The sequence below is a fragment of the Chiloscyllium plagiosum genome, unplaced genomic scaffold (genome assembly GCF_037043375.1).
Source record: "Chiloscyllium plagiosum isolate Xiang-an unplaced genomic scaffold, Cpla_swu_hap1 HiC_scaffold_2, whole genome shotgun sequence".
NCBI classification, from domain to species: domain Eukaryota; kingdom Metazoa; phylum Chordata; class Chondrichthyes; order Orectolobiformes; family Hemiscylliidae; genus Chiloscyllium; species Chiloscyllium plagiosum.
In genome coordinates, this window is record NW_028270140.1 from 12,844,419 (window position 1) to 12,869,779 (window position 25,361).

General features: G+C 39.9%; 1 protein-coding gene across 5 annotated transcripts in view; it reads right to left on the reverse strand.

Moving 5' to 3' along the window:
* Nucleotides 1-25,361, reverse strand: part of LOC122564492 (E3 ubiquitin-protein ligase RNF38) — a 167,406-nt gene that overhangs the window by 31,535 nt on the left and 110,510 nt on the right. For all 5 annotated transcript variants that reach the window (XM_043719481.2, XM_043719489.2, XM_043719452.2 and 2 more), the window contains 3 exons: nucleotides 19,485-19,678; nucleotides 15,718-15,931; nucleotides 272-439 (listed from right to left, as the gene is read on the reverse strand). In XM_043719481.2, the coding sequence (XP_043575416.2) occupies nucleotides 272-439; nucleotides 15,718-15,931; nucleotides 19,485-19,678 (576 nt within the window). The remainder of the gene's footprint in view (nucleotides 1-271; nucleotides 440-15,717; nucleotides 15,932-19,484; nucleotides 19,679-25,361) is intronic.

Consider the following 25,361-nt stretch of genomic DNA (forward strand, 5'->3'; position numbering starts at 1 on the left):
CACCCTTTTCCACTACAATTAGTTTCTAACCTTTACATTTACATCCTCGCACCATGGTTTTAGATTGCATACAAAGTTCTAACCTACTGAACAACTGGTGCAAAGCGCAAATAGGGTACTATGTTATATCAAAATCAATAGTTTTGCCATAATTCAAAATGTTAGAGCTTGGCATTATAAACCAATGATTAAGAATATCTGTGAAAACATACAGAACCTCCTTATTTCATTCAACCATCGTTAATAATAGAATAACAATCTTAGCACTGACCGGAGGTGGTACGCTGCACACAGGATAATGTTGCCCACTAAATACAACTGAGCACCCTGGAACTTGTTGCGTGTTACATGCTGGGACGTGTGGTCCTGTGCAAAGCGGGATTCCATGTGGTGCTACAGTAGTAACAGTGTATGAGACAGGAACCGCACCCTGGTGAATCTGCACAGTAACACAAACACAGAAATAGTTAGCATTCAGAGACTGAAACAAAAATGGTTAGAGTTCAGATACCTTTTAAATGCTGCAATTGTACTAGCCTCCACCACTTCCTCTGACACACACACTATCCTCTGCGTGAAAAAGTTGCCCCTTAGGTCTCTTTTATATCTTTCCCCTCTTACCCTAAACCTGTGCCCTCTAGTTCATGTTGGCTCAAATAACAATTTAACAAAAAACTGGCAATGCAGTTAATTGTGAGCAAACTAAATGCAACAAAAACCTAAGACAAAGGGGTAACAAGGAGTAAAGTCTTGAAAAACCATTTAGGAATGTTTGAGCAGCTGTGTGCTGAGAGGGTTCTTGTTCAAGCTGGTATAGTTTCATGAATTAGACAGTATAAGAAAACTATCTTCAGCTGTCACTTTCTATGTTACTATGCATACTGAGTCAGGAGAAGAATAATATTTCCTAAGCAAATTTCTGAGTAGAAGCACCAGAAAACTTTTCCATAATATTGCATTTCACAACAGAGAAGTTGCACAGTGGTTGACCACATGTATGATCTCTCAAACAATTAGCCACTTTTTTTGTTCATTCAAGTGAATGTGGGCTTTGCTGGCTTGGCCAGCTTTTACTGCCAATCCCTAGTTCCCCTCAAGAAGGTGGTGATGATCTAGAAATTTTGAAAATCAATATTTCTAAACCAGTACAGGGCAAGTCAGAAGTTATAGGCACAGAGAGGGGCTGATTTGTATGGAACGGTGAGGAATTTCTACATTCTATTAATCTTCAGTTTATACTTAATTTATCATTACTCTTGTAGTATTAAGTAATTTCAAAGTAAAATCAATGCAGCTTGGCCATGCAGAATATCCAATGTGGGAGCCATAGACACTTCTCATGACTAAGATGAGCTCAAGTGTATGACTGACTACACAAACTTGAGCTCCAGCATCTAAGAGCAGAGAACTACTCTGATATCATGCTTAGAGAGTGGTCTCATCACATTTGGGGGCAAGCTAGCAGATAGGAGATTGCTGACAGAAACAGGGATGTAGTGCACGGGTCCCCAGAGATAAGCTCACTAACCACTTTTCTTTTCTGGATATTGGTACGGTCAATGGATCCTTGGAGGAGTGCATCAACAGTGAATCCTGTGGCATCACAAGTTGTCTAGCTATACAGAAGTGAGAAAGGAGAGTGCAAGGCCAGTACTGATAGGGGATTCTTTAATCAAGGAACAGATAAGTGTGACCTTGATGCAATTCGAAGACAGTATGTTGTTGCCCTGACACTAAAATCAAAGATGTCACATAATGTTACAGGGTATCCTCTGGGGTAGGGCAAACAGTCATAGATCATGGCCCACATAGTACTAATATCACACTTAGCAAAGTATATGTAGTACTGCAATCAGACTTAAAGGCATGGAGTAGAAAATTAGGAAGGAGGATCTCTGAAGTTGCAATCTTTGGATATCTGCCAATTAGCTGAAAATGTGTTGCTGGAAAAGCGCAGCAGGTCAGGCAGCATCCAAGGAGCAGGAGAATCGATGTTTCGGGCATGAGCCCTTCTTCAAGAATGGATCCTTGGAGGAGTGCATCAACAGCAAATCCTGTGGCATTACAAGTTGTCTAGCTACCTTCCTGAAGAAGGGCTCATGCCCGAAACGTCGATTCTCCTGCACCCTGCATGCTGCCTGACCTGCTGCGCTTTTGCAGCAACACATTTTCAGCTCTGATCTGCAGTCCTCACTTTCTCCTATCTGCCAATTAGATAAACAAATAAGTACAGAAACCGGAAGATCTGCGGTTTTGCACCCATTAATGATGATTGGATGTTAATTTACAGGCTTTGTATAAATTTTAAACCAAGCAGTTGACTCTTATTCGTGACAATGTGGTAAGAAATGCACCAGTGAATGGCTGTCACCTATGCACAGCTCATGAATGTTTTCGTTCAGTTCGCAAAGAACAAGGCTCTGTATAATAAAATATGAAGCTTTCAGTACATGCCAAGTGCAACACATTGATTGACAATGTAAATATTGTCAGACTGGCAGTATGAATTTTGGTTGCCCTTTTGAATTGAGTATGCTTGTCCTGGTAATGCATGAAAAGCTTTGACAAAACGTGCCTTTATTTTAAGCAATATTCAAGATCCGCAATTCCAAATGATTACTCTGAAAGTTCACCTCCAAAACAGTTATCTCTGTATGCAATGCTGAAAACACCAGCATTTACTTTTGCCTTCTCCGAAACCATGAATCAGTATAATCCTCTTGATAGCCATAGGGGAAACTGTCCTAATATTTTGAGAATCGCCACTTTTGAAGAATCACAAAACCAATTTTAGGAGTTTATCACTGCAAATACATAACATTGTGACTTTACAGTAGAGCTATCTGGATACTTTTACCCAATGTATTGTATCTGGTTGTTTAACATGGCTGGTTAAAAACCTATGCAGTAAGCCTTGGTTTATTTCTCCGAGATGCTGAATAATCTAATTCAGAAATTCCCTATGACATTCAGATGAGAGTTTTAAACTGACCAATGGATATCAAATTAAATAACGAGTTAAGAGTTGCTCAAATCAGTCCATCGTCAGAATAGATCATAGGGAGTAGAAACAGTTTTCTGATGTTGAAGTTCAAAATAACTGTTGCAGCAGTCTAAGACATGTTGCATTATGTTCACTGTTTCCCTGATCTAGAATTGTTTGATAATAACTGTGGGAAATACTGGATGCTTGATGTCCTACTGCTAACATTTCTTACCTTGATAAGAACAAAATACACCAAAAAATTGATGAAGTGGAAAGAATTGAAGATTTCAATAAAATTGCAAGATGATACTGTATGCTCAATGAGCATCTAATCTCCAAATTTAGCCCAAATATATGTAGTGTTCAAAAGAACATAAGACATAGGAGCTGTACTAGTCCATTCAGACTCTCAAGCTTCCCCCACCATCCAATGAGGCCATGGCTGATCTAGTCAGGCCTCAACTCTACTTTTATTCCAGGACCTTATTGCCTTCAACTCCCTGATATATGAAAAATCTGTCAACCGAAGTTTGTGTCACATATAGACAGGGTGGTTAAAAAGGCGTTTGGCATGCTTGTCTTCATTACCCAGTACTTGGAGTATAGGAGTTGAGAAGTCACGTTGAACATAGAACATAGAAGAATACAGCGCAGTACAGGCCCTTTGGCCCTCGATGTTGCGCCGATCCAAGCCCACCTAGCCTACACTAGCCCACTATCCTCCATATACCTATCCAATGCCCGCTTAAATGCCCATAAAGAGGGAGAGTCCACCACTGCTACTGGCAGGGCATTCCATGAACTTACGACTCGCTGAGTGAAGAACCTACCCCTAACTTCAGTCCTATATCTACCCCCCCTTAATTTAAAGCTATGCCCCCTTGTAATACCCGACTCCATACGCGGGAAAAGGTTCACACTGTCAACCCTATCTAACCCCCTAATCATCTTGTACACCTCAATCAAGTCACCCCTAAACCTTCTTTTCTCTTATGAAAATAGCCCCAAGTGTCTCAGTCTTTCCTCATACGATCTTCCTTCCATACCAGGCAACATCCTGGTAAACCTCCTCTGCACCCGTTCCAGTGCCTCCACATCCTTCCTATAGTATGGCGACCAAAACTGCACACAATATTCCAGATGCGGCCGCACCAGAGTCTTATACAACTGCATCATGACCTCAGGACTCCGGAACTCAATTCCTCTACCAATAAAAGCCAGTACGCCATATGCCTTCCTCACCGCACTATTTACCTGGGTGGCAACTTTCAGAGATAAACGTTGAGGTTGTGCAGGACATTGCTAAGGCCTTTTCTGGAATACTATGTCCAGTTCTGGTCGCTCAGTTATAGGAAAGATATTATTAAGCTAGAGAAGTTCAGAAAAGATTTACCACGATGTTGTTGGATGTGTAAGGTTTGAGTTATAAAGAAAGGCTATTCAGCCTGGGACGTTTTTCACTGGAGCATAGGAGGTTGAAAGGTGACCTAATAGAGGTTTGTAAAATAATAATGGGGAGAGATAGAGTTAATGGTAGTTGTCTTTTCCCTAGGATGGGGGATTTCTAGACTAAGTGACACATTTTTAAGGTGACAGGACAGATATTTTAAAAAAGATGAGGGGCAAATTATTTTATGCACAGGGGTTGGTTTGCATATGGAATGAAGTTCCTGAGGAAGTGGTGGATGTGGTACAATTACAATGTTTAAAAGACATTTGGAAAGGTACATGAATAGGAAAGGTTTAGAGGGATAAGGGACAGGAGCAGGCAGGTGGAACTAGTTTATTTTGGAATTATGTTGGGCATGAACTGATTGGACCGAAGGGGCTGTTTCTGTGCTATATGACTATGTTCAGAGATTAACTAAGCTCTGGAAGAAATTACATTGAATCTTAGTTTTAAATTAAAGTCCCTTATTCTGTCACTTTGAGTGCTCTTTGAGATTTGCTCAGCAGTGGATAAAATTTCTCAGTATCTACTCTGCCATGCCCCCTCATAATCTCATATGCTTCAATAGGATCACCTAGCATTTGGCTGCACCTGTTCAGCCATTCTTGGTATGTCAACTCCTTCGTTGTTGAAATTAGCTCAGAGAATCTCTTTTGAATGGTCTTCAATGCTTGTGTACCTTTTCTTAAATACCAGGACTGAAATTGTGCACAGTACTCTAGGTACAGCTTCACCACCACCCTGTACAGTTGTTACAAGACTTGTTTTATGCACAAGAACACTCAGATCCCTCTGTACTGCATGTTTTTGAAGTTTTTCTCTGTGTAACTAATTGTCTGCTTTTTGATTCTTCCTACCAAATGCATGACCTCATACTTTCTTACATTAAACTCCAATCTGCTAGGTTCACTGAATGGGTAAAAACCTATTTCAATCCCCTTGCAGATTCCTTGCATCCTTGTCATGACATATCCTCACATTTAATTTTGCAATGTCAGCATCTTTGGATACATTACACTCAGTCCCCTCCTCCACATCAATAATATAAAAAGTAAATAAGTGAGGTTAGAGGACTGTTCCTTGCAATGGCCTACTAGTTAGTTAAGTATTTCCAATCTGTGAACAAACTACTTATCCATTCTCGCTGCCGTCTGTGTGTCAGATAATCCACAATCCATGCTAATGCATTACCCCCAATACTGTGAGCTCTTGTGCAATATAGCACCTTGCTGGATGACTAGTTAGTTAAGTATTTCCAATCTGTGAACAAACTACTTATCCATTCTCGCTGCCGTATGTGTGTCAGATAATCCACAATCCATGCTAATGCATTACCCCCAATACTGTGAGCTCTTGTGCAATATAGCACCTTGCTGGATGACTTATGAAAACCCAGAGGAGGTAACAAGTTGGATAGATAGAGGGGAAGCAGTGAAAGTAATATGTCTGGATTTTCATAAGGTGTTTGATAAGGTATCAGACTTTCGGCTACTGAAAAGAACCTATGGTGTTGGAATTTGCATAAAGGCAGGGATAGAGAAATGAACAACGAACAGAAGATAGCAAGATGAGATAAGGGGGAACCACAATTATTTACAATATACATTGATGACTCGGATGAGATGAGTGAATGTGGTATAGCCAAATGTTTGGACGACAAAATTAAATGGGAAGGCAACAGTGATGACAACAAATATTTGCAGAGGGATATAGACAGGTTAAGCGAGATGACAAAATCTTGACAGATAAAACATTTAGAGGGAAAAGGTGGGGTCATACATCTTGAGTTTAATGTTATGTAAAAGAAGAAAGACTGCAGAAAACTACAGAAGAATTTATAAGTCCTCATTCAGGAATCACAAACCATTTGCATCCAAATTCAGCAGGTTATAGGAAAGACAAAGAGAATGCAGCAGAAAAATAGGGATGTCTTGCTAAAATGATACAAAGCACCAGTCAGGCGACAGTTGCCATTCTATGAACAAGAATGGATACAGTTCAGAGAAGGATCTCTAGGCTGATACCACCTTGGGAGGCATCATTATATGAAGAATAGGTAAAGTAGGCTGGCCATGAACTCACTGTGATTTGAGAAAATGAGAGGCAACCTTAGTGAAACATACAGGATTCTTAGAGGACCTGACAGGTTTGATGTGGAAAAGGCAGTTCCACTTGTGGGTGCATTTAAGTCTCGGAATATGGGATCACACATTTAAGATTGAGATGGAGGAGCTTTGCTCAGAGGATAATGAATCTTTACCATAGAGGACTGTTGATGCTCGAATGTTATGTACATTCAAGGTTGAGAAAAACACATTTTTAATCAATAAAGCAATCAAAAGATCATGGAGGAAAGGCAGGAAAGTCGTGTTGAGAATCATCAGATCAGTCATGATCTTATCGAATGCCAGAGCAGACTCACTAGGGTGAATAGACTACTTCTATGCCTACATCTTATAGTCTTCTATCTCCTTTCCTTCGTTTACATGGATGTCATATTATGACTTTCCAATCCATTGGAACTCTACAGTAATGAATGACTGTATCAGGATGACACAAACAGTGCACAGAAGGAGATAGATTGGTTAAGTGGTAGGCAAACACTTGGCAGATGATATATAATGTCTGGTTTTGCACTTTGGCGGGGAGAATAGAGGAATTGAATGTTATTTAAATGGAAAAAGACTGCAGAAAGCTACAGCACAGTGCGATCTGGGAGTGCTGAAGCATAAGTCACATATGTCTAGCATTCAAGTTCAGCAAGTAATATGGAAGCCATGTGGAATGCTGACTTTTAAGTCTGGCTAAATATTGAAGTCTTGCTGAAACTATAAAAGATGGTGGTTGGACCAAACCTAGAATGTGATGAACAGTTTTGGTCTCCATATCTCAGGAAAAGTGTGCTGGCATTGCAAGCAGTCCAAAGAAGGTTCACTAGCTTAATCCTGGGTATTCAGGACTTTTGTACGAGGAGAGGTGAAGTAGTTTGAGCATGTATTCATTGGAGTTTAAAAGAATGAGGAGAGACCTTATTGAAACATACAAGATTCTTGGGCTTTTGACAGGGTAGATATGGAGAGGTTGGTTCTCCTTGTGGGACACAGTATAGTTCCAAAGAGCATAATCTCAGATTAAGGGTTGCCGATTTAAAACAGAGAAGAGATTTTTTTTTTGTCAGAGGATAGTGATTCTGTGAAATGTTTCACTGCAGAGAGACAATGAGGCTGAGTTGTCAAATACATTCAAGGCTGAGATAGACATTTGTAATGAGATCATGAATCAAAGATTATGGGGAAAACACAGGTAAGTGGTGTTCAGGATTATCAGATTAGGCATGATCTCACTGAACAGTCGAGCAGATTTTATGGGTCAAATGGCTTACTTCGACTCCTACATCTTTTGATTAGATTAGATTACTTACAGTGTGGAAACAGGCCCTTCAGCCCAACAAGTCCACACCGACCCGCCGAAGTGCAACCCACCCATACCCCTACATTTACCCCTTACCTAACACTACGGGCAATTTAGCATGGCCAATTCACCTGACCTGCACATCTTTGGATTGTGGGAGGAAACCGGAGCACCCGGAGGAAACCCACGCAGACACGGGGAGAACGTGCAAACTCCACACAGTCAGTCGCCGGAGGCGGGAATTGAACCCGGATCTCTGGCGCTGTGAGGCAGCAGTGCTAACCACTGTGCCACCGTGCCGCCCACGACTATATGGTCTTATAGATAGAGGAATCAGAATGAAATAGCATTGGAGGGATAATGTTGAGCACCACTGCCAGCTGATGGAAACTAACAATGGCTGAAATGTGTGGGGTAGTCTTCATCCTTTTGGTTACATTTTCTGCATCTTTAGAAGATTATGGACTCTTTGTGTGTCTTTTTAAAATAAATACAAACGTATCTCGAAGAAGACCTTGAAACACATGCACTCTCCTTATACTTTAGCATTTTGTCGTTGCTATTTGTATAGACTGATTAAATTTATAAACATTTGCTTAAACAAAAACTGTGGGTGTGACTAGTAGGTACATGAAAGAACCAGTTTTATCCTAATAGAGTCACAGAGATGTACAGTATAGAAACAGACCCTTTGGTCCAACCCGTCCATGCCGACCAGATATGATGAAAGTCTTTCCCAAAAGAATGATTAAAATTAACAACCCTTTAAATAAAAAGGATACACTACTAATTTATTACTTTTGGGAAATGTTGAATACTCTTCAGTTATCAACTCACTTATCTGTTGTATCCACCTGGTTAATGTGATACATATAGTCTGTGGGTGAAGATATTAAGAATGTCATGTGCTTTTTATGCAAGTTGGCTTTTCATTTTTAGCTTACATTACTGACTAGCTGCTTTGTGAAAAGCCAAATATTCATTCTCCCTCAGACTGTATAGTTTCTCCATCAGCAAGTCCTCAGCTGTGCTACCTTGTGGTGACACATGGAAACTTGGTCCCTTGAAGCATCAGGGGAACTCAAGAGGAGGTTTTGCCATCAGACACGTAGTGTGCAGGCTTACTGACACGTGGTAGAACCTAGTGAATGCCTTAGAAGAGACTAATGTTCTGGGAGTAAACTCACAGAAAATGACGAGTAAAAGCAAAAAATGGAATGAAGCCTAAATATGTCATCTTTCCAGCAACTCCTTGAACTAGTCAGTGCCAAACTTAGTGCTGTGTCTTCCTTTGTAATCAACCAAGTCAAGTGGGGGATTTTCACTTTTAGACAGATTAGGAACTGCATTCCATCTGCCCAGGCTTGTGCCTCAGAGAAGACATTGCAGTTTCACTGAAGAGCATTACCTCTACCTTGGAGCCAGCAGTTACAAATGATAACCCAACTGTGACTAGCTTAGAGAACTGTCGCTATGCACTGTCTCCAACAGTTGGTGACCTTGTTCCATTGGTCAGCCACCATTCACCTCAGATCAGGCATGGCCAAACCGGAAGATGTTGAGTCACTATGGTCCATCTACTTCAATGTGGTGTTTGGTTAGCTAACAAATGCAAAGAATAGCATAAATAGAACATTTTTGGTTGGCAATATTTATCTAATGTGGAGTCACAGGAATCAGTGCTGATCTTCAATGATTTATAATCAAGCGAAGGCAATGTCCTAGTGGTAATATTATTAGTCTATTAAACCAGAAACTCGGCAAATGCTCTGGGGATCTGGGTTAAAATCCTGCTACAGTGGATGGTGGAATTTGAATTCAATTTTTAAAAAAGCTGGAATTAAGACTTGACCAAGATGACAAAACCATTGTCAATTGTTCGAAAAACCCTTGTGGCTCATTGATGTCCTTCATGGAAGGAGATTTGCCATCCTCATCTGGTCCAACTTACATGTGCTGTTGACTCTTAACTGCCTTCTGAAATGGCCAGTAATATTAATTACTATGAAGCCTTAGCAAAAAAATGACACAGTAATGACCACCTGTCATCAAGATTGGGAGAGCTGTCTCAAAGACCAGTCAAGCAACATACCTTACAGACAATGCCTCAAACATGACCATTACCATCCCTGAATGCATCCTGATCCACCAGCAGGACAGATGCACCACGAGTAATGACACAGTGGTATATAATCATCAACATTGACTCTGAATCCCATGAAGTCTTATAATTTTAGGTTAAACATGGGGCAAGGAAACCTCCTGCTGATTACCGCATACTATCTTCCCTTGGCTGATGAATCAGTGTTCCTCTATGTTGAGCAACACTTGGAGGAAGCATGAAGGGTGGCAAAATGCACTCTGGGTGGAGGATTTCAATGTCCACCATCAAGAATGACTTGGCAGCAGCACTACCAATAGAACTAGTCGGATCCTAAAGGACGTAACTGCTGGACTGGGTCTATGGCAGGTGGTGAGGGAACCAACAAAAAAGAAAAACATGTTAAATCTCATCCTTACCAATCTGCTGGCTACTGATGCATCTGTCCATCACAGCATCAGTAACAGTGACCACCACATCGTTCTTGTGGAGTTGAGGTCCCACCTTCACACTGAGAATACCCTCCATCATCATGCATAGCACTATCACTGTGCTAAACAGGACAGACTTCAAACAGATCTAGCAATTCAAGACTAGGCATCTATGGACCATCAACAGCAGAACTGTACTCCAGCACAATCTACATCCTCATTTCCCAGTATATCCCCCACTCAACCCACTACCATCAAGCCAGAAGAACAATTCTTATTCAGTAGAGACTCTAGGAGGGCATGCCAGAAGCAGCACCAGACATACCTCAAGCTACCAAACTAGACTTCTTGCACGCCAAACAACATAAGCAGCAAATGATAGAGCTAAGTGATCCCACAAGCAACAGAGCAGATCTAAGATGTGTAGTCCTGGACAGTAGTGGACAATTAAACAAGTGGAGGAAACAGCTCCACAAATATGCCCATCCTTAAATGATGCAAGAGCCCAACAGATCAGTGCAAAAGATACGGCTGAAACATTCGCAGCAATCTTTAGCCAGAAGTGTTGAGTAGATGATCCATCTCAACCTCCTTCAGTGGTCCCCAGCATTACAGATACCAATCTTCAGTCAATTCAATTCACTTCACATGATATCAAGAAATGGTCAGAGGCACTGGAAAGGCTATGGGCTCTGACAACATTCCTGCAAAGACCTGTGCACCAAAACTTGTCGCTCCCCTAACAAAGCTGTTCCAGTCCAATTATTCAACAATGTGGAAAATTGTCAGATATGTCCCGTACACAAAAACAGGATAAATCCAACCCAGCCAATTATCACCCCATCAGTCAACTCTCAATCATTAGTAAAGTAATGCAAGTGTCATCCAGCAGCAGATGCTCAGCAATAACCTGCTCACTGATACCCAGTTGGGTTCTGACAGGACCACATTACAGCTCTGGCTCAAACATGAACAAATGAGCTGAATTCCAGAAGTGAGGCAAAAGTGACAGCCTTTGATATCAAGGCCACATTCAAACAAAAGTGGCATGAAGAAGCCCTAGCAAACTGGAATGCATGGGCATCAGGGGGAAGCTCTCCATTGATTAGTGTCATTCGGAAGATAGTTGCGGTTGTCTGAGCTCAGTCGTCTCAGCTCAAGGACATCTCTGCAGGAGTTCCTCAGGGTAGTATCCTAGACCCAACTATCTTCAGCTGCTTCATCAATGACCTTCCCTCCATCATAAGAGCAGAAGTGGGAATTGATTGCACAGTGTTTATCACCATTCAAGACTCCTCAGATACTGAAGCAGACAATGTTCAAATGCAACAAGATCTAGACAATATCCAGGCTTGGGCTGACACATGGCAAGTAAAATTCACACCACACAAATACCAGGCAATGACCATCTCCAATAAGAGATGATCTAACCACTGTCTCTTAAGTTCAATGCTGTCACCACCACTGAATTCCCCTACTATGAACATCCTTGGGGGTTACCATTGACCAGAAATTTGACTGAACTCACCACATCAATACAGTGGTTACAACAAGTCAGAGACTAGGAATACTGTGGTGAGTAATTCATCTCCTGACTCCCCAAAGCCTGTCCACCATCTACAAGGCACAAGTCAGGAATGTGATGGAATATTCCTCACTTTCCTGGATGGGTGCAGTTTCAACAACACTCAGCCAAAGTAGCCCACTTGACTGGCACTACATCCATTCCTTCCAAACCAACACTCGGTAGCAGCAGTGTGTACTAGCTACAAGATACACTGCAGAAATTCACCGAAGACCCTTAGACAGTACCTCCCAAACCATAACCACTCCTATCTAAAAGGACAAGGGCAGCAGATTCATGAGAAGACCACCACCTGCAAATTCCCTTCCAAGCCACTCACCATCCTGACTTGGAAATATATCACCATTCCTTCATGGTCACTAGATCAAAAACCTGGAATTCCTTACCTAAGGGATCAACGTACAGCATGTGGACTGCAGCTGTTCAAGAAGGCAGCTCACTATCACCTTCTCAAGGGCAACTGGGGACTGGCAGTTAATGCTGGCTGACTACCAAATGTCCATGTCCCACCAATGAATAAAACTATATCAATGATCAAAGGACCAAATGTACAGTAACTAAATTTGCCAAAACCACCAAGATAAATAGGGAAGTAAGTGGTCAAGTGGAGGTATAGCCTCCAAAGGTATTTAGACAGGTTAATTGGCTGGATCAATATTTGGCAGGTGCAGTAAAAAGTGTGAAATGTCAATTTATCCATTTTAGTATGAAGAATATAAAAGCAATATATCAATTAAATGAAGAGGGACTGCAGAAGTTGGCATTACAGTGGGAGGTGGGTGCCCTGATACATGAATCACAAAGTTAGTATGCAAATGCAGCAAGTGATTAGGACAGCAAATGGAGTTTAGTTGCTTATTGCAAGGGAATTGCAACATAAAAGTAGCAAAGTTTTACTGCAACTGTACAGGATTATGCTGAGAACAGAAGTCCTGTGTACAGTTTTAATTTCCTTATTTGAAAGAAAAACTGCGTCAAAAGAAGTTCAGAGCAGGTTCACTTAAACTGTTCATCCAGGCCAGTGTCATCATAAGAATGGTTAAATCTAAATAAAAAGTAATCTTATTTAAACATACAAGATCCTGAGGGGGATTGATCAGATTGGTACTGGTATAATGTTTTCTTACAGGGGGAGACTAAAATGAGGGGACATAACTTAAGGGTAAGACAGAGATGAGGAGATAGTTTTTCTCAGAGTTGCTGGCATGTGGAATTCTCTTCACCAAAAAATATCGGCAACTGAATCTTTAAATTTATTGAAGGTAGAGTTAGATTTTTGATAGACTTCGGGGTTATGGGTTATGGACTGCAGCTGAGACAACTGGGCCAGATTAGCAATGAACTTATTGAATGGTGTAACAAACATGATGAGCAAAATGTCATTTTCCTACGACTGATTCCTACGTTCATTAACTTCTCTGCTCAAAAAGCCGACAGAAACCATCACACTGCCAAACAAATCATAAAATAAGGAAGATGCAAGCTCTTTGATTAGTAAGCTGGCATAACCATACACAGTCCTGTCAGCTGATGCAGCTGGTAACAATGTGCAAGACAATTAGGATCAACATATAAACAAAGAAAATAGGAAAGGAGTATTATAGGCTCTTCAGCCTTTGAGACTGGTCCACCATTGACTATGATAATGGTTGAGCATCCAACTCAACACCCTGATCCAGCTTTCTTTCTATACTCTTTGATCCCTTAAACGCTAAGAACTATTTTTACTGCATTTCCTTAAAAACATACAATGTTTTGGCCTCAACCATTTTCTGTGGCAGAGAATTCCACTGGCTCACACTCGCTGGGTGAAGAAATTTCTCATCTCATCCTAAATGGCTTACCCCATATCCTTGAACTATGACCCCAGATTCTGAACTCCGAAGTCATCAGGCACGTCCTTCTGCTTTTACCCTGTCTAGTCCTGTTGAATTTTAGAATGGTGGAGGCTGGTACATTTACTACATTTAAGAGTGATTTGGAGGAGCTGGTCTTGGATTGGGGTGGACAAAGTTAAAAATCACATAACACCGAATATTGCTCTAAATTTTGTGTCTTACGATCCTGCTTCACAACCACCTGAAGAAGCAGCAGCACTTCGAAAGCTAGTGCCTCATAATTAACCTGTTGGACTATAAGAGGCATCTGGATGGGTATGTGATTAAGAAGGGTTTTGAGGGATATGGGCCAAATGCTGGCAAATGGGACTAGCTTTATTTAAGATACCTGGTTAGCATTGACAAGATGGACAGAGGGGTCTGTTTCCTTGCTGTACACCTCTATGACTCTATAACCAGAATATTCTTCTTTTGATAAGGAGATCAAATTTGCAAATAATATTTCAAGTGCAGTCTCACTGCAGCTCCATACAATTGGAGCAGACATCCCTCTTCAGTACTCAAATACTCGTGCTATGAACGCCAACATACTATGCACCTTCTTCACCGCCTGCTGCAGATTCCTGCTTATTTTCAGTAACAGGTGTACGAGGACACCCAGGCTTTGTTGCACCTTCCCTTTTCCACTGCCATTCAGATCTGCACATTTGGATGTATTACATCTAGTTCCCTTATAAAACATGGAATTAGATAGGCTGAATTATCAAATAGCATCCTGGCTGGAGACAGGATTCACTGTTAATAGATTAGTGAAAGAAAAGAATGATACAATAATCTTTCATGGGAAAGGGTCAGGGAAATTAGTGAACAAAATGTAGGTTTTGGTCTGTGAAACTCATTAATGTTGATGATAGCTTCCATCCTCCCCATTCCCTCCTCAACCACACATCACGGTCTACCTCTCAAGATGGCCAGTCAACATCTTGAGTATGTATGCTTCGTTACAAAGTCAAAAGAATGGCACTATATGAGAAAAATCCCCAGTTCAGAACATTTTTACCCACTAGAGGATTTCACACAAGGGTGGTAGTCAAGAGACATAGCCACTGGCACGGTGGTTAGCACTGCTGCTTCACAGCGCCAGAGACCCGGGTTCAATTCCCGCCTCAGGTGACTGACTGTGTGGAGTTTGCACATTCTCCCCGTATCTGCGTGGGTTTCCTCCGGGTGCTCCGGTTTCCTCCCACAGTTCAAAAATCTGCAGGTCAGGTGAATTGGCCATGAGAAATTGCCCGTAGTGTTAGGTGTAGGGAAATGGGTCTAGGTGGGTTGCGCTTCGACAGGTCAGTGTGGACTTGTTGGGCCGAAGGGCCTGTTTCCACACTGTAAGTAATCTAATCTAATCTAATTCCTCTCATTCCGTAATTTGCAAGTTTTGATATTGTGCATATATTACATCTTCACAAACGCAAACATTGGTGAATCATCTGTGTGACTGCTGATAGGACCATATAGGTTTCAGGTGTATTTCAGACATTATTGTAAGGTTGTACACTGTATTCAGATCTTTATTGACAGACATACACAGGGGGCATACAAATGGGTAAACTGGTTTAATACTTGTCAAGGTCACGATTGCCAAGGCAGCTTACAATTTTGTAAGAACGAATGACTATTTATGATTTCCAAATCTACGCAAAAGTTGTTGTCAATACAAACATCCCATTTCAAAAATACTTGCTCAGCTATATTCCAGTTATATTCTACTTGACAGCTGAATACAAGCTATGAAAAGGATTATTTGTGGCTGAAGTGACACACATTAAGAGGCTTATACAAAGTGAAAGCTCATTATTGTCAATAACCAAGAAACAAGGCACACATTCAAGTAGTGCATCCAAATCAATTTACCTACCTGTTCATGGATGTCAACCACCACTGCATTCTGTTGTGGAGGGTGTGCAGCAGGGTGGAGCATGCGTGGAGATACGTTCGGAGGGTGAAATGCTCTGGGCTCCTCTGCAGCCGGCTGCTGTCCGTAAGGATGATGGTGGTAGTTTTCATCTTGGTTCACAGAATTATGTCTAGTCAGTCTTTCTCGTCTTCCTCTTTGACGCCTAACAGGAGGACTGTGCAAAAGTAGATCAGAATATTAATTGTATAAAATATAGAACATAGTTGAACAATACCTGTTTTTGATTACATCTTCACTTTCCAGATAAGCCACTTCATAGATTTCAACCTGTGATTTATCATATGTGCATTATTTTAAGTGAATGTTTGCAATGCACACAGGTGATGTTACAACTGGACAAGTCAGATCCTGATGAAATTTGGCTTCATAGATCACATTTTCTTTTTCTTTTGGTTTTAACAAGGTAGTTTTTCATTGAAACACAAGCACACAATGCAGCAGATTTGATCTTAGCAGTAAGACAGAACTTAGTCACACAAAATCATGATCAAATAAACCAACCCCTGTGCATAAAATTCTTTCGTGTTAATACAAATTTAAAGATTTTGAAACACATGGTATAATACATACCCATTAATCCCAGAACATGCCTGTATAGTACGCATAATAGAGAGAATTCAAAGCCATAGGATTTAATTTAACTGTGGCTTCAATTCCGTGCCTTGAGAATCTGATAGCATGTTCCTGGAACAACCAAGCGTAGACTTTCTCGGGATGGCACGGTGGCTCAGTGGTTAGAACTGCTGCCTCACAGCGCCAGGGACCCGGGTTCGATTCCAGCCTCGGGTGACTGTCTGTGTCGAGTTTGCACATTCTCCCAGTGTCTGCATAGGTTTCTTCCGGGTGCTCCGGAGGAAAGATTTGCTCCAAAGATGTGCAGGTTTGGTGAATTGACTGTGCTAAATTGCTCATTGTGTTCGGGAATGTGTTGGTTAGATGCATTAGTCAGGAGTAAATATTGGATAATAGGGTAGGTGAATGGGTCTGGGTGGGTTACTCTTCGGAAGGGACTTGCTGGGCTGAAGGGCCTGTTTTCACACAATATTGGGATTTTAATATCTCCATCAAGGTAGTAACCAAACATTCCTGGTCTAAAACTAAACTCTTACATGGGAGGTAGTCAATTTCTTAACAGTTTTAAACTATCTCCCTTCTTTAGAAACAAATGTTTTTCACATCCAGCTTCAGCCATGACTTTTGCAAAATTACTGAACTGAAACCAAAACGCCTTTTTCAAGCTGTGATGTTTCCTGCATTCCACTGAAAAAGAAAATCAATCATTGATCTTTGAAAATGAAAGTCCAATGCAAACTCTTCCTCACTTCACCGTATAACCTCTTCTAAATGAAACCAAAATTTCATTAGTGATTAAGAACACTCTCCTATATTGTTTTTAAAAATCACCACGGCTACAGAAATACTTACAAAATAATTTTTAAACTCTTGCAGATACGCAGACCAAAACCCACTACTGCAATACCCAACACATGCAAAATATGCCTTACATTACAAAATTGATAATGTAATGTTTGATATGTTCTAATGAAAAAAAACAATTACGGGAACTGTTGGTACACAGTATGGATACTGTACAATGTTAAAATCTCAAAAGCATTTGCAGCAACAATTAGTCTTGGAAACTCAATAAACACTTACTGCATACTATATATCACCATCACGGCTGAGATCCGAGTATTTTTCATTTTAGCAAACGTTGACGTAAACTGAGCTGATGTTTCACCACTTTGCATTTTTTTATTCTATTCCTTTGACTTCTACAATTAGCAAAGACAATAACTTATATCCTGCATATGGAAATGCGTTATTTTAATCATGTTGTTAAAATAAGTTATATATTTTTAGCTGAAATAGGAAACAGCATTTGCTTCATCATATGATTTAACTTGTGAAGAATGGTTAGCTCAAGAAAATACTTCTCACATTCCTTTCATGAAGCAAACCACACGATGAAACATATAATTTAACTAAATGTATGTTGCATTATGATGGAATAACAATCCACATCACATTTGGGAAATTAAATGTTTTATCTCTGACACAATTTAAATGAACATTTAAATGATGTAAATGAACATCAGAAATAGGAGAAGGCCATTCAGGGCTCTTAAACTTGCACTGCCATTTCATAAGAACCTTGGTGATTTGCCCTAGATCTCAACACCTATTTCATGGCAGCTCTGCAAAGGCCTCAACTCCTTTATATTTCAAAAATTCTATCGTCCTCCTCCTTAAATATCCTAATCATCTAACCTTCACAACTCTCTGGGGTCGAGAATTCTACATTTATCACCTTTTGGGAGAAGAAATACCTTTGCATCTCAGTTTTAAGTGAGTGTCCCCTTACTTTGTAACTATGTCCTGTAGCTCGAAATCCTTCCATTACTGGAGACACCTACTGAATGTTTACCCTGCCCACTCCCATCAGAATCTTGCATATTTTAAGAAGGTCACCCCTCATTCTTTGGCTATTCATTCATTGATTATAACCGTTTAGCCTTTCGTGATATCCTTCAACCCAGGAATCAGCCTAGTGAATCTCTTCTGAACTTCCTCCAATGCTAGTATATCCTTTCTTAAATAGGGACCAAACTGTACACAGAACGCCACATCCTGCATCACCAAGAGCATGTAAAGTTTCCTAGTTTTAAAATCCAACCCGAGTTATAAAATGACAAAAAAAATTTGAGTTGCCTTAACTACTTGCCGCATCTATATACTAATCATTTGTGTTTCATGCACAAGAACACCCATATCACATTATATAGCTTCTTTGTGGAGTCTTCCACTATTGCAGTACTCAAATCATTAGGTGTATACCATTCCTCTTCATTTCCATTAACACATTTGGCAGTACATTAGCATTAGGTTTCTCCATGCACTGTTGTGATAAAGTGGTTAATCCATGGATCTGAAATTAGTTAAACAGTGCTCGAAGAATGGCACTAGAGATATTTTAAGCTTTGAAAGAGTGTACATTGAAAAACATTCACGTCCCCTATGGTTCCATACAGTTCTTTTAACATCAGAAAACATTCTCTTGTAGAATCTTTTTTTCCCTTCTGTTTCAAAAAACAGACATCAGACTCTTCTCAGAGAATGAACAGCACTAAAAAGAATGAGTGAATTGTATTGAAGCACCAATTTTCACTGGCAGCATTCTTTCCATGAAAAATTATAAAAATGTTTTATTTTAAAAAAAGCACCTCAGTGCTGAAATGCTAACTTCATTTTTAAACATTATTCCAAACAGGTATAATTCTATGAAATATATTACAGAACAAGTACTATGAAGGTTTTCTTTAAACCACTCGCTGACTTTATATTATCCATCCCTAATTGCTGTGAAGGTGGTGATGTGAGCTGCCCTCTTGAGTGCCTTGCCAGGCCATATTGTTGTGGGTCTGAAGTTACCTAGAGGCCAGACTAAGAAAAACAGATTTCTTTTCCTGAAGGACACTAATGAACCAAATGGGTTTTTCTGACAATCAACAGAGATTTCATAGTCACGGTTACACTCATATTTCCAGATATATATCGAATTCAAATTCTAACATCCAACACGGTAGGATTTGAACCTGGGACCCCAGAACATTACTTGAGTTTTTTGATTCGATAATTCCATTAGGCCATTGCCGTCCTGATAATAAGAAACCTCCTCAATCAGCATTTGATTTACTGTAATTTACCTTCTTCTGTTTCGTGCAGGTGTATTGCACCTTTCCCCTGAGAAATGGTGTTGATTTGGTCGAGCTGAGGGAGGTCGCCTATTAGATGTCATTTCCCATGGTCGCATTGGTGGTGACGGGGCAGGAGATACTGCTGTATATTCAAAATACGACTGGGAGAGGCGTTGACGTTTAGGGCTTGGGCTTTCTTCACTCTACATTAACGTAAGGAGAAAAATAATATTATAATTCTTTTCCATATAGACACACATTATAATTCATTTATTGGAATATAGTAAAGATCTGATATAAAGCTAATCTTCCGTAGACATCAGTCCCTATACTTAAAGGAACATGTGAAAGCATGTGGTTAAGTTAGCTAAGAAATCTGAACATTTGAGGAACTTGGGAGATCCTTTTGAAATTAACTACAAAATCTCATTGCTATTTTATTTAATTTCTGTTTCCCACCCGTTCAGTTTGAGGGCTGACTGGATGTAGGGAAGGAGAGACTGTACGACAATTGAAAAGACCAGGGGAACAATAACGAAGCAATTAATTCTTTTACAGGTTTGAATCCATTAACAGGAACAGAACATACACAAAACATGTCAAACCAAAATATATGGTCAACGGTCTTGTCAGAACAGTGTGATGCCAACAGTGTGGGTTCAATTCACATCACGGGTTTGAGGTTACAATGAAAGTCTCTCCTTCTCAACCTCTTCCCTCACCTGAGGTCTGGTGGCCCTCAGGCTAAATCACCACCAGCCGCTTCTCTCTAATGAGAGCAGCCCCAATCGCGCATGAAAATGCTTTACAGAAGAAAGAAGCAATTTTTGTTAGCGGTTTCCAGTTGTTTATCAAAAACTGTTCCAGAGTGTTTGTGATTATTTTATGCTTTATTGGTGTGAAGGGAGCCAAACTATACATAACTGGAAATAGCCAGTTGATACTTTACCTTTGGAGATAGTGAGGACTACAGCTGCTAAAAAGTCAGAGTCGATAAAGTGTGAAGCTGGAAAAAGCACAGCAGGTCAAGCAGCAGAGGAGCAGGGCAGTCAATGTTTCAGGTTAAGACCTTTCATCCTAATACCTTTCCCTTGCACACCTCATTCTCTCAACAAAGATTGTGCCAAATAAAGCACACTTAGCCATCTGAAACATTTGCAGATCACTACCTGATAGGCTTCTTAAACTCTGCAAAAGTACTGACCACCAGAAGATATTGTTTCACCATGTATATGTGCTGAGGTTCCTCACTTCTTCTTCCAAGTTAATGAGTTTGGTAGTGCTGAAACAACTTTCCAACAACAGCTCTCCTTGAATTAGCTCCAAACATTTGATTGTGTTAAACAATTTTTTTTAATAAATTTTAATTAAGAAAAACACTATTGAACAAGGCTTTAGAAGAGTATGGCATGTTATTCTTACTTCCTGATTCATCTAATTTTAAACGACATTTCATAAAGGTTTACATTTTATATTTTAACCAAGTATGGTATCACCTAACGTAAACTTCATCCCTTTTAACAAAACTGAATTTAAAATATTCCAAACACTTGTGTAACAGTTTATCTTGCAAGTTATTAATCAACTCAACTCCAATTTGCAACTAGAATTTTTGTTAATTGAACAAATATTGGTCACTAAACCATATGAAAGTTTTTACTTTCCCTTAGAGATCACCTTAAACTTTCAATGGGTTTTGAGGTAATTCTTCCATAAGTCTAACTTCCCAGATGCTGGATTTAGCAAAAACCTACACCCCAAAGTGATTTTCAGAGCCCATTTTAATTGGCATTCATGGGATATACATAACACAGCTGGTGGGAAGGGTGCTCAGGACATGCTGGAAGGCAAGATGGGAGACAGAATGTGTGATTGGGAAATGGAGTTTGGTGGGGAGAGGAGACCAAGTACTTGGAGGTGGAAAGTTTAGCAGGCTTACTAAGGGAGCAAGGGAAAATCTCTCCTGCTGCTCTTGGCCCACCAGTATTACTAGCAAAACACCATCTACTGAATCTGGTAGATCTTGTTTTGTTTTGCAGCCAGATTTCCTGAGTTCCTGGGGCCCGGGGAACCTGTACTGGAGGAATTAAGTTCAAATGTTTAATGAAGTCTGAGGCATGGAGCCTTACTTAAATATTATAACTATGGACCTCTCCCACAAAAGCGTGAATTTTGAGCTAGAAGGGTGTCAACGGTAGTTGAGAGTGTGGTGCTGGAAAAGCACAGCATATCTAGTAGTATCCGAGAAGCAGGAGAATTGACATTTTGGGCATAAGCCCTTCATCAGGAATTCACTCCTGATGAAGGGCTTACGCCCAAAACGCCGGATGCCTGACCTGCTGTGGTTTTCCAGTACCACACTCGCAACTCTGATCTCCAGTCCTCACTTTCTCCAGGTATTGATAGTAGGCTGGATTTCCCAGTTTTAACAATTTAACCCTCCTTTCTCCCATCATTCTCCTTCCCAACCATCTTACCCATCCAAAAGGGGGTTAAAATTAACCATCAGAACTTCAAGCATATCTCTGGGTCAGAAAATACAAAACTACAGGCAGATTTTAGAAATGTGAAGCACAAATAGAAAATAGTGAAAACAGTGAAAATACTTAGCTGGTCTGGCCAGCATCTGCACATGAAGAAACAGAAGTAACATTACAAGTCAATTACCTTTCACCAGAACTTGGAAAAATTAGAAATCTAATACACTTTCAGACTCTCAGAGTCCAAGAATTTCAAATCATAAACTCTACTCATTTTAACCATTCCCATTACAGTATTCCACTAACAACTTTCAGTTAGAAATCCAAAATCTGGCAATTTCAGTTGGATAGCTTAAGAACAACGTAGGTAGGAATTAATATTGAGGATAGGCTTTCTAACGTTAATCTATAATCCAAAAAAAAGTACAATCTACAAATGGCTTGGTCTCAAGCCTTCTAAACTAAACAGAATACTATATAGCCCTTTTTGGCCTGTACTGTCATCCCAACATCACTACCACCAACCATATCATGGACTGTTCCTTGTGCACTTTACACTCTTTCCCAACTTTCTTTACCTTTGTACTTGTTGTTGAAAGTTTTAAACATCTCTATTTTCCCAGTTCTGACATAACGTCACTGACCTGAAACAACAGTGAAGATACCTTACTGAATTGTGAAAACAAAGTGCACACTGTTGACTGTGATTCAACTGCAGCCTTATTCCTGAGCCAGCTGCAGGATGTATTCATTCACAAAGAGAGCTATAAGGACTAATAATTAGGTGTGGAAGCATTAATTGCCAAATCTGATATCAGCAGGAACATCCCTTTGAGGTCCACTAGAGATTGGAGAAGTGGGGTGAAAGGAAGCACAGTAGGATGGAAATTGTTCAACAAGTTTACTTTCAGCACTGAGGTTTTTCCCAGTACTGATTCTGCTGTTAATTATCTCCAACGCAGGGCCCATGCCTGTGATTAACAACTGTAAACTTCTGGGGAATCCCAGTTGTTCAGGGCATCACAGGGTAATTGCCAGAGACATCGATGGAGGGGTTTGAACAGCGTATCTCTTCCCATTGAAATTTGAAAATTGTATGCAAGCATCACGCACGCTATCGTCAGGATTTGCTGAGTCTCACTGCAGCATTTTACCAATTAAAATGGGAGAGGACAGCACGAGAGAGAAGGCAAAACTACACCAAACATTCACTTCACTGAGTACATCTGATGATGGTAGACACAAGTATAAGCTAGGTGTTTAAAGTGTGCAACAATCTGTACTAAGAAAATAGCACTGGGAACTGACAAGGAAATAGGGAGGGGGAGAAAGATGGAGCATGCCATAACATAAATGGAAATTAAAACACAAAGCACCAATAAATTTTGACCCTTGTTGGGCAGACAAACTGTATATTTTACAAGGACTTTTTTTTGAATATTTCTCAATGGCTAAATTTGGATTTTTGGTTTTCAGGAACCCCTTGAAGGTAAAGCAGATTAGAAACCCAAGTACAGTACTTAAGCAAGCAAGCATTTGGATGCTTGTTCCGCACCTTTATTACAGGGTATTAAGAAACAAGAGATTCATTATCAGGCATGTGCCAAGGAAGCTAACAACAATTGAACAATTTTCCTTCATTTGCCCTCCCCATCCACAACTTCATCCTCCTCCTCCAGTAGCTGATATTTTAGGAAACTCAAAGCCTGAAAGGAAAGGGTCTTCTGGATCATCTGGGCTCCCAATTTTTTTTTTTGTTTTGACACACCAAACGTTTACATGTGCACAATGACAGCGAAAAAAACTCCTGTACAAATGGACACATCTATAACAGAGAAATTAAAAGAAAAACACGAGGAGCATAAAACACTGGATTCCAAAACAATATTCATTATCAATAAAATCTGTCTTGAACATTCTAAATAATTGAACTTTCACAGTTCTCTGAGGTAGAAAATTCCAAAGATTCACAACCATCTGACTGAAGAAATTCCTCCTCATTTCACACCCCCTTGTCGTAAACTTATCAGATAAGTAAAAACATTATGTCTTTATCCACTGTATCACGCCTTATAAGAATTTTCTAAGTTTCAATGAGGTCATCTCTCATTCTTAAAACTCTAGAAACAAGGGCCCAGTTTCCTTAATATCTTGGCAGAATACAAATCTGCCATCTAATGGATTAGTCTGGTGAATCTTTGTTGCATTCCTTTGATGACAAGTGGATTGCTCAGTAGATCAGTAGACAAAACCAGTACACAATGCTACAGTTTCCAATAAATCAGATTAAAAAGATTATAAAAGGTGACAGATCACTATTCAAAAAATACCTTTTATGTATTATGATCACAAGACAGTGTAAGAGTAGAGTTGGGAAAACATAGGATGGCTTTGAGGAATTTTAAAGTAGAAAATACATATTCCAGTTTCTTTAACAAGTGCACCTAGGGAACAGGCAATAAATGCTGGCCAGCTAGCGAGCTTCACATCCCACAAATGAATTTTAAAAACAAATTCTGTAGCTGCCTTACCTATACTGAGGGTGTATTAAAGCCCACATGCAAATAACTTGTTTACATTTTTATACAAATACAAAGACTGAGGAAAAAATATACTAAACAAACACTCTCTTTACCTCCTTCCCTCTTCCACTTCACACAAATGCTTTTTGGTCTCACAAATATGGTTTTCAAACTTAGTGTGAGATTTCATCCAAATATCAAGCATCTTAGCAAGCAATGGCATTCTTTGGGATTGTCTCTCCTCACCTTCAAACTGGTTAATGAGCATAGATAAGTAATCTTTCACCAACTCAATTTCACCCTGGATATATGAGAAGACAATTCTTCATAACAGAACTGTTGGCAGACAATTCTACAAATGGCACTTTCAATAACAACTACCATTCATATACAGTGAGAATATTTATTGGTTTAAAGCTTCTTACATAACAGATGGTTACATTACAGAAAGATGTCATTCAATCAGTTTCATTTTCTCTGTAAGAAAAATTCAACTAGTACTATTTCTCTGCACTTTCCATATAACTACTGATGTTTTAAGGTGCTTATTAATTCCCTTTGAAATCCACTATGGAATCTGCCTCCAACACCCTCTCAAAAGTGCATTCCAGATTGTAACTATATATTGCATAAAAATAAATAGGTTTTATCATGTTCTCTTAGGCTCTTTTTTTAAATCACCCCAATTCTGTATTCTATACTTCTGGAATTCTCTGTCAAAGGCAATAGTTTATTTCAACCTAGTCTGTCTTAATTCATGGTTTTATATACCGTCTGTCCTCCAAGGAGAAACAATTCCAACTTGTCCAGCCTAAGTCTTTTGGCCATCTTTTCTGCACCTGCTCTAAAGCCATCATATCCACCTGAGATGCCGTGCCCAGAAT